At 43.0% G+C, this 10,807-nt stretch overlaps 1 protein-coding gene across 4 annotated transcripts in view; it reads right to left on the reverse strand.

Moving 5' to 3' along the window:
• Positions 1 to 6,229, reverse strand: part of ADGRG6 (adhesion G protein-coupled receptor G6) — a 134,031-nt gene extending 127,802 nt beyond the window's left edge. For all 4 annotated transcript variants that reach the window (XM_058670927.1, XM_058670923.1, XM_058670936.1 and 1 more), the window contains exon 1: positions 6,111 to 6,229. In XM_058670927.1, coding sequence (XP_058526910.1) covers positions 6,111 to 6,112 — 2 coding nt within the window. In that variant the 5' untranslated portion in view covers positions 6,113 to 6,229. The remainder of the gene's footprint in view (positions 1 to 6,110) is intronic.
• Between the last annotated feature and the right edge of the window lie 4,578 nt (positions 6,230 to 10,807).

The following is a 10,807-nucleotide window of genomic DNA, read 5'->3' on the forward strand; positions in this document are numbered from 1 at the left end:
CCTGCAGATTTGAGAAAAATGTCTAATAATAAACTGAAAACCGGGAAAACAGCAAGAGAAGTAACCCCACTGAAGAAACTAGACATAAAATGATTGCTACATTTGCCTTAAGCATGCTTTTTTGAATCTTTTTACTACAGGAGACCATCTCATTGCAAAGAGAACAGAATTGGAGTTAGACAGACCTGAGATTGCTATTTATGAATTTTTCAATCCATGGGAAATTGAGTTACCCATCTTGTGTCAATTTGTCAGCTCAAAGACAGTGTGTGTGAAATGGTTCAATAAGACATGCTTGATACTCAGCGAAAGATCAATGATTCTCAGCCATTGCCATTACTATCATTATGGGTATTCTAATCTAACTGTGGCAGTTGTGTCCACAATGGAATCAAATGAACAGAATTAAGAATGGATATTTTACATGTCAACACTAATCAATTAACTTCATGGCCATTTTTGGAAAGACCTGGCAAGAGAAATGAAAATGGTTGTTCCTGTCTGCTATGAATACAATTGTAAGTCATGCCTGAAACGCGTGCCACAAGTCTGTATCCACATTACAAGCTCCAACAACACGCAGCTCTCCTATGGAAAGTAGGACAAAATTATGATATGAATTCAAGTTTTTTTGCATGGAAGATCTGTTTTCAAACACATCATTTCAAAAGCATTGAATCTACAAGTCATGGCCACTAATGAGAGGTTTATTTTTTTTATTTTTTAAGGATTTATTTATTTTTATTGGAAAGGTTCTACAGAGAGGAGAGACAGAGAGGAAGATCTTCCATCCGATGATTCACTCCCCAAGTGGCCACAATGGCCGGTGCTGTGCCAATCTGAAGCCAGGAAGCCAGGAAGTTCTTCCAGGTCTCCCACATGGGTGCAGGGTCCCAAAGCTTTGGGCCATCCTCAACTGCTTTTCCAGGCCACAAGCAGAGAGCTGAATGGGAAGCGGGGCCTCCGGGATTAGAACTGGCGCCCATATGGGATACTGTTGGGTTCAAGGCGAGAACTTTAGTCACTAGGCTGCAGCGCCAAGCCCAAGTAGTTTACTTCAGTAATAATAGCAATACAAATGGATTTGGACTCTGAAGTAGCACACAACCATACGGTGGTTCTTACATTAACTATGTGGTTTGGGAGCAAATACTTATTCCTGTCCTATAAGTGAGTATTATCCATCACAAGTACTAGAGGTAACAATCATTGCGTTTGGGTCAGTGATAAATGTTTATCACATCCAAATGTCACTTGAAGAACAGGTGCATTTCTTCTTAACGCTCCATGAATGACATATTTCCAATTCATACTGAGAATGAATGAATCTGCTTCTAAATCAAAAGAACAATTATGCATTCAATGTTGAGTATTCAGAGCTGGAAGAACCAGAGTTGAAATCTAACCTCATTTCACCACAGAGAAAACTGAAGTCCAGAGAAATAGAGGGTCAAATCAATCCGACCTGGCCGCCAGCCTTCCAGATGCTAACACAGGAAGTATCTGGTCTAGAGGACTGCCCACACTTACCCTGCGGCACAAGGCAGTTCTCCTTTCTCCATATGAAGAAGGGTTCCTGTTCAAGTCCATGCACTCACTCAACAACACTCAGGGAGTGGCGCTCCTTAGCTTGGCTACGCCATCTATTTTGCAAGCTCATGCAACTTGTCCTTTGCTATAAAAGGTTCTGATATTTAAGGATTTCATATCCATTCCTAAAGCTGTCTTAGCAAACCTCCCTGCCGTCCTATCAGGTAATCGCTGCAGATGACGAGCAGGGCTGATGCATTCCAGGTCTCAAGACTCCATCACCTCGGACAAAAAAGGAACTGAGGAGAGGGCAAGCACTTGTAACCAAACATAAACCATGTGACAAGCCAACTTTCATCCACTTTACTGTTTACTGAAGAGCAGAAACAAATAAATTAAGAATAGAACAGAGGAAGGCAAGCACTGTGTGTCTCCTCAAGGGATCACTTAGCAAAGACATATCCCTGGGATTTCAACAACTTTCTCACAAGGATGGAAACTCTTGAACAGGGTTACCAAGGGCCTAAAGAGGAACTACAAAAAATAGCACAGCCCCGCACCATTTTGAGATCATCTCAAAGTTCATCCGAAGAACTAAAGAGATTAAGAACATCTTAAGCAAAAGAGAAGGAGAAAGAGGGTAAGACAGAGAACAGTGTGTGTCTGTAAACTGAAAGACAAAATGGTGCACAAAAAGCTATAGTCTCACAGATGAAAAAACTAAGACACTAAACACTTGCCCCAAATCACATGATCATGGCTCCTCAGTCAAAGGTCATTGGTGTCATCTGGCTTCCAACTCAGTGGTCCTTTCAGAAACCAAGCCACCTATTGCAAATGAGTTTCTCTCTTACATTTGCATGACTGTGAGTTAAATATGCATTTCTATTTTGAGAAACTGTTGAATGTTAACACTTTATTAGGAATTGTTTTAAATGGGGAAATGACCCCTGTGGACCTAATTTTAACAAAATGTATCACTAAAATAATCTTTAAAATCTATTATCTTTCATCTCTCTACTCTCAGTGGTTTCCCCAAAAGTCACAACTCTAAAGAAAAGTAGAGAAGAAACTGACATGGTACTAATTTTATTAATACCATCAAAAGTCAAAATTAACTTTGTTTCTGATATCTCAAATGTGTTTTAACAGCAAGTCTCTTCCAAAAGGAAATTTTGCAGTGACATAAAGAATGAATTAATTCTTCCAGAATGGAAAAAAAAATGGCAACTTGGTTTATTACAGTCTGCTGATAATACTATTCCTTAGTTTGATTAAAGATCAACTTCTTGAGCCTAAACAATATACACAAAAAGCAAGAGCTATATAGTTACTTAATTGAAATCCTTTTATTAAGTTGTATTCATCTCAACCTCATAACAGGAAAATCCACAAAAGAATATGTGCAAAAACGGAGAAATAAATATAAAAAAAGAAGATAATATCAAATCCTGGTTTTGATTTTGTAGTATAGTTTACAAAATATTATCACTGAAGGAACTAGGTAAAGAATATCTCTGTAGACTAAATCAACTTTGGAGCAGGCTGCTTTGCAACTCCAACTAAATCTACAAATGTATGAAAAAGTTTCATTGAGAAGGTACACTCTGAATCCTTGGTGTGTACAGCTTATGCTCCTATGATTCAGGAAAAAAAAAAGTTGTCCCTGTATTGGGAGGGTATTGGGGGACAGGAGTGGCAGGCAAAGACCCAATGGAAGAAAGAAAATTAAAAATGGGGTTAACATTTTGATTTTAAATAAAGGTTTCTTTGTATCATTTTTATTTTCACAAGCTTCACATGGCTTTAAAATTAGTCCTAAAAAAGTTTAGCACACACATATATTACATGATACCCTTATCATTATTTCTGTTTCATAATACCCTTTATCACTATTATTATTTAATCATGACCAGTTTGATACAAGTAGCAGTGTCCATGGGGATTTCCTTTATGTGGAATGGCATGTTCAAATAATTAGTGTAGTTTTCCATCACAAGATAAATATTTTTCCTACTGATTTGTGATTTTTAAAATGAACTCGATGCTATTTTTAGTATACCTTTGTCATCCTTTCTGTAAATGTTTCAAAAAGTTCTTTCAAGCATTTCTAATTATTCCATCCTGACTAATGCTTATAAAGCAAAGTTAAAATGATACTCTGGTAACCACACTAAAATTTTGCTGGCATTTTTAGTTGTAACTGATTTATCCTTTAAATGTCTTCCCCTAATCATCTAGCATGCATCTTAATGTCATCTGATGTAGATAATGTAATGATGTCATCCTAATAAAAAATGAAAAAGAAACTATTCCGTTTTGCCCATGTAAACTACACACACAGAACAAAGTCTTTTTCTATTTAGACTAAATAGAAATCTGGGTAGTTTATAGCAGCTTTTAATCATCCCATCCACAATGTAAGTTCTGTAATATATACGGACAGTTGAAAAAGAGACAACGTTAAGGAAGAAGTTGTCAGCTAATTTTTAATCTACTAACGGTCTTTTTCAAATCATTATTTCGAAAAATCAGAGGAACATGTCCAGTTAGGCAGCAAAAGTGCAAGCCCCAGTACTTCCCATAAGCTGAGAGACAATAGCCTCTTTCACCATTCACGTGGAAAAGCACAATGTCACGTAATTTATATAAGCCATAAATGCAATAGTAGCTTCATCCAACTTGAGGCCAATTATCCCAAGTCTTATAAAATCTATTAAATGTTTTAAGCTATGAAAAACATGCAGTTACAATTCCCAAACTTATTTATGTCAAGTCTGTAATTTCAGAATCACAGCAACATATTATATACTTAATTTGTGTAACTGAATTTATTAAAATTCAAGATATTGTTATCTTTAAATTGTCTCAAGCAAGTAGGAATATTTACAATGGGAAGGTTGTTATTATTTGTATATTTTCTACTTTATTAATATCCCATGATTCATAACAGATTCAACTATCCTATGTGAATATAAAAAGTGGAAAACATATGCTCATAATCTGACAAAAAAATCTTAAACTTTCTGTCAGAATAACTCAATGAAAAAATCAAATGAAGCTACTAAACTGTTAACTGTATAGCTGACTTTTCACTTTTACCCTATAGTAACATCATTTTTTAAAGTACATCAAATTCAGATGCACTATAATTTAGTTTCAGAATCGACATTTTATATTATCTATTGATCACTGTCACATCTTAAAAACTGGCATTCACTTTAAAAGTGAAAACACGCCCCTTTTTCATAAGATCTTAATACCCAGGAAAGCACAAACGAAGTTGGACAAATACCTGTTGGTCAAAACTCCACATTTTCAGGAAGCTGAAGCAGAAAACAAACTTAAATTCACTCAAAATATGTTGCCCCTGAAAGAGAACAAGTCTTATAGGAAAGTACTGGCCTGATCCCAAAACAAATTCTTCCATGTCGTACCTTGCCGATTTCACTGGCACTACTGTGACTTTAAGACTTACAGGTGTGGGATTATTTCGCATGCAATTTAACAAAAACCAGCGGTTCATGGGCCACTATACTGCCAGCTACCAGGCACAGACCTACAGGAGGAGCTCATGGCCACCTCTCTTTCTGCTAGGTTTAAAGTACATGTTGGGGTAGGGTGCCAGGCAGAGCAGACCGACCAAAACAGGACATCAAACAACATTAAACTGACAGGGGAAACTCAACTGGAGATTACTAGATCCACAGTAATGGGAGCAAAAGTGACCATCAATTTCTCCAACCTCATGCACATGAGCTAGTGGGAGTGGGTAAACCGACTGAAGGGGTATCTGCCCAAGTTTAAATACCCAAAGGAAAATTACACAGTGCAAGAAAAAGCAACCGCATAGCTGACCACAAAAATAAGTTTGGCCCTTTCAAGAGCAAGCTGACTTTTTCCATTCTAGAAGGTCAGGCGGTGCTCGGCCATCCTTGCGCGGCTTCACCGAGGCACCTCACCTCTTGTTGACACATCCACAGAGTAAAACCCTTGCCATTTCTTTACCTCTCCCAGCCTCCCCAGTCTCCCGCGGAACATTCTCCCCAAATCCCTCCATATCAGCACATGTCTTCCGTCTAGAGTGGGAGACCAGTAATCCCCAGCTGCCCGGCCGAGAACACCTCCAACAAGAACTGGCGACAAGGTGCAAAATCAAACTTTTCCCGGCAATCCAGTACCTTCGAAAGCCCCAGGTGTTGGACGTGGAAGGCGCTTGTCTGGCAGGGTCAGGGGCCTCAGGAGGAGCAGCGGCGCCTGCTACTTCTGTTCAGCTTGAATCGAAACACGTTTTCCCCATTTTTGGAAACCTTACCCTTTATACTATGCGTTACAGCACCCTCTCGCTATGGGAAGACAGAGAGAAGAGAGACAGACAGCGGCTTGCACAGGTCCCAGCTGCGTTTGGCAAGACTCTCCCCAGTGCCTCGAGGGGCTGAGGGAAGACAAACCGGTTTCTTCCTTCGAAGCAGTTTAAGTCCCTTGGCAAAGCGTTTCCGGTGAGGGGACGCGGGAGGCCCCGGGGATGCGGGGAGCAGCTCAAGGTGTGAAGGAAGTGTGAGCCAAGAGGTGGCACTTACATGTTGGCATTCCTGCCAGACGTCCCCAGAGGCCGTCCGGTCCTGCTCAGCCACTCGCCTTGGCTCGGCCGCTGGGATCCCCACGGGGGCCCCGGGCGTCCGGGCAGCGCGCGGCGGCCGGTCCCCCTTCTTCACGCCCTTTCGGACGAGTTCATGGGGCTTCCCGGCAGCCGCGGCTCGCTGGCGCTCCGAGTCGCGCAAGGTGGACCCGGACACCGCCGACTTCCAGCGCGGACCCGGTGCGCGAGGGGGCGGCCGGCGCCGGCAGGTTCCTCCTCGCCCAGAACTTGCAGTTGAGTTCCAAGCTGAGGAAGAAGTTGGATCCGCCTGTGCGCCCGCGGCTTGAGGAGCGCTCTGAGGATGGCGGGGCGCGTGAGGGAGCGACTCGCAGCAGGTCGTCTGGCCCGAGGCGGGACCCGGCCAGCCCCGGTGAGGTTCTGTTCCTCCCACCTCCTCGGGCTCCGGCTGCCCTGCCCCCCGGAGCCCGTGCGAGCCGCCCGCGCTTCCGGCGCCGCCGCAGGGCCGCAGCTGGGGGGCTCAGGTGCTGCTGGCCCCCGGCTCCGCGCGGCCCTCGGGCGGCCGCGGTCACGGCCGAGTCACGCGGCGGGGCCCTCCCCGTAGGCGCTGCTGCCCCACCCAGGATCGACAAGCCGAGGGCAAGAAGGGAAAAGTGGCCCGCGGGATGGGACAGGCGCTCCTGGAGCGGGCAGCGAGGAGGAGGCTGGGGCCGGCTGGGGAGAGGTGGGCGCAGGGCCTGGCGCGCTCCCCAAGCGGGGAGGGCACGGAGTAGTCCTGGTGGCCACCGGGAAGCAGTGAGCCCTGAACCCTGAAAGAAGGGAATGAGAAGCTCGGCATGCAGGCGTCAGGGGGGCATCTTTTGTCTCGATACCGGATACCCTGTCTCACTTTGAGTCACCGGGCCCCCGGGGGGGGGGGGGGCTCCTTCACTAAATTCCCATGCTGCTTGTTTTTTACTTCTTTACCTTTGTGTCTTTCTACCCCCCAGTCCAGTCACCTAACATTCCCTGCAGCAAGTTTGGGGAAAGTGGGCTGCATGTTGTGTGTGAGTCTATGCAATGCTGATGACAAGAAAGGGACATCTCCCCCACCTTCCTGGAGATGAAACCAGGAAAAGGGGGAGGCTCCTCTTGGTCAGCTGTGTCCTGACAAAGATACACAGAATGTTGGAGGCCACCTTTCTAGAACTTTCCAGGACCAGAGCTGTGCCCTCCTTGACCACGCAGCCTGTCCTGTAGACCCACAGATGCAGGCCTCCACACAGGACTACCGGAAATGCTCTCACCTGGATAGGCTGCTTATATAGAGCTGTTGGGGTGAAAGGAGAGAAAAAAGTAAACAAATAAAAGCAGAGCAAGACCAGCACAGATAGGGGATGAAAGGCAGCTGGACCACAGCCACCAAATGGGGAGTTCTGACTCCAGGGCGTGTCCTACCTCTGACTTTTATCAGTATTTATTTTGATGAATAAACAGTAGGATTAATGGAGACATTGAATGGTAGCCTTTAAGGAAACTCAAGTTCCTGCGCCTAGCGTTCTCATGTTACAGGGGTAGAGAGAGGAGACCCAGACCTGGGAGGGCTGTACACACTGGCTGGAGCTGCGCAGGCGCCAGTACCCAAGGTCCCCGCACTTGCAGTTCAAGTCCGACTATCACAGCAGATTTTCCCACATAAAATGTTTAAGCTCCATCCGCCGCATTTCTTTCTGTGAAGCAACATTTTGTTGTTTTACAGGTCTGTGGGTGTGGAATCTGCCTGCAGCTGAGTTCAGTCTCTCACGAGATTGCGATCAAATGAGGAAAGTTGTGGCCAGGTCTGAAGTTAGACTAAGATTTCCCCTTCCAGGCTGTGGCATGCCGTAGTTTCAGCCGTGGAATTTACAAACAAAAAGAAAACCAGGAAACCTAAAGGCATACAAAAAAACTTGAATAAATTCTGTGAGCCCGTGTGTCCCGAAAAACAGAATCAACAATGTGTATAGATCATTTGTTTTTTGGCGGGTATGGGCCCACACAGTTGAGAAGGTACAGGTCTGAAATCTACAGCAAAGGCCTGCAGGGGACAGGTGTAGTTCAGAACCAGAGGCAGTGTGATGACTGAATTCCTGCTTGTTTGGGGGATGGAAGTCTGTTCTGTTTAAGGCCTAGAATGGATTCCACTAGACCCACCCACCCACATTATAGAGGAGAATCGGTTTTATTAAAAAATCTACTGATTTTTAATTTTTTAAGATATTTTGTTAAGTGTATTTTCTGTCTTTAGTTGGCAATTTATAGTTATATGTATTTATGAGTATAATGTAATTCTTTTATAGTATACAATGTGGAATAATTAATGCAATGATCACATTCAACACATTTTTGGTGATCAAATCTTTTTGACATTTACTCTTAGCTCTTTTGGAACATATAGTACACTGACCGTAATCACCATGCTGTGCAACAAATCTCAAAAGCTTACATCTCTTCTCAGCAACTTTGTTCCTTTCGATCAGTATCTCCCTGTCCCTACCCCCTTACATTCTATTGATTACGATTTTATTCTCTTTGAATTGGTTTTATATTCCACATACGTGGGGGCTCAAAAACTTCATGGATCTAAAAAGGTTGACATCCATGTGTAAGGCTTTTAGAATATGACTTTTCTGAAAACGTTTGAACCCCCCTTAACTGAGACCATGGGTTATTTTCTTTTTCTTCACCAACAGATGGGTGGATAAAGAATGTGGCACGCACACACAATGGGATTCTGTTTGGCTTATGGAAGAAGGAAATGCTACAATTGCAGTGAGAGTGAACCTGGAGGACATGATGCCAAGTCCACTGATTTAAATGGTAATTCCTGGGGGGGGGCGGTAAACACGATCACTATCTCACCACCGTGATCAGGACAAGTTAGTACTTAAAATTAACTATCACTTTAACCAAAAACAAATAAGAGTATTTACACATGCTATTATATACTAACATAACATATTATCTTCACAGGTATTGATTTTTTGTATAAATACATGTATCATAGCTCATTTTAGCTATGTATGAATGCTTGCCATTGGTCCATATGCTAATGATATCTGTGTGAATGCTTGCCATTGGTCTATATGCTAACGATATCTGTGTGCTTGGCTAGTCTGTCAACCTAAGAATTTGTTGTTTTCTTTGGAAGAGTATGTTAGGAAAGTGGAATATATAAGCAAAAGGATGCAGGTTTTAAATATTATTGACCTGGCTAGAAACCCGGCCCTCAGCAACACTGAATCTTCCAGGTCACTGTGTAAACTATATAGGATTGGCTTGCAAAGTTAAGAATGAGGATTGGCTTGCAAAGTTAAGAATGACCCTACTTACAATGTTTGGCACTGTTAGACTCAGTGAGCTGAACTCAGCATAGTTTCTGGAATTTGGTATAATATGAGTGGCCTCTGCCTGCCCCACATATCATATCCTGCTAAAACGAAAAGTTCCAGAGCTGCATTCCTCTGAATACAGGAATCTTCTGTCAACATGCCACACAAAATGAATATTGAACATCTGTTTGAAACCCGTAACATTGATGAACACTCACTATGAGAAACTTCCTCTCTGATGATTGAATCAAGCAGTCATGCCTTCAACTTCCATTCAGAACAAGGACATTCTATCTCCCACAATAAACCTTTGAAATATTTCAAGGCAGCTTTCATCTCTCTCCTCAGCCTTCACTTATTTGGTTTTCACAGCCCTCATTATTTTAACCATTCAGTGACGGATTCCTTTCTGTGTGGGATTTGCCTTTTCCTATACACAAGTGAGTCAGCATCAATCCGCTTTCCAAATGGCCAAAGTGAATTCCATGCCTCAGCCCAAGATAACAGATCCTTATCTTTCCTGAACTGCATATTACACTTATGTAAATAAAAGTTAATATTGACTTTTTGAGCAGCCACATAAAATATCTACAGAAGCATTAGAGCAGCCAAAATAAATTGATCTTCCGTGCCAGGGGATATGTAAATTTTATTCCACAAATCAGGTTAACTGGCAAATAATTCAACTCCATTAGAAATTTCTGCTTTCATATTTCTGCTTTAATCAATTCAGCTCTCCTTTTTTAACCAGGCTGATGACTTTCTTCAGCAAAGAGGGAAGAAGAAACAAGGTCTTTGGCTTACCATGTGAGTGCATGCAACCTGTACAGTCTCAGGATGGTCCACATGGATATCAGTCTTGTCAAGGAGATTCTTTGCCTCTCTTTCTCTCTATGTCTCTCTCTCTCTCTCTCTCCCTCTTTCTTTCTCTCCTCTCTCTCTGCCTACCCCACCCAATATTTATTTATTCATTTATTTATTTGAAAGGCAAAATGAGAGAAGTCTTTCCATTTGTTCTTTTCTTTTTAAGACTGATTTTATTTTCATTACAAAGCAGATATACAGAGAGGAGGAGAGACAGAGAGGAAGATCTTCCATCCGATGATTCACTCCCCAAGTGAGCGCAATGGCCAGTGCTGAGCCAATCCGAAGCCAAGAGCCAGGAACTTCCTCCAGGTCTCCCACACGGGTGCAGGATCCCAAAGCATTGGGACATCCTGGACTGCCTTCCCAGGCCACAAGCAGGGAGCTGGATGGGAAGTGGAGCTGCCGGGATCAGAACCCGCGCCCATATGGGATCCCGGCATGTTGAAGACAAGGACTTTAGCCA

This window comes from Ochotona princeps, chromosome 1, assembly GCF_030435755.1.
Source record: "Ochotona princeps isolate mOchPri1 chromosome 1, mOchPri1.hap1, whole genome shotgun sequence".
Lineage (NCBI taxonomy): Eukaryota > Metazoa > Chordata > Mammalia > Lagomorpha > Ochotonidae > Ochotona > Ochotona princeps.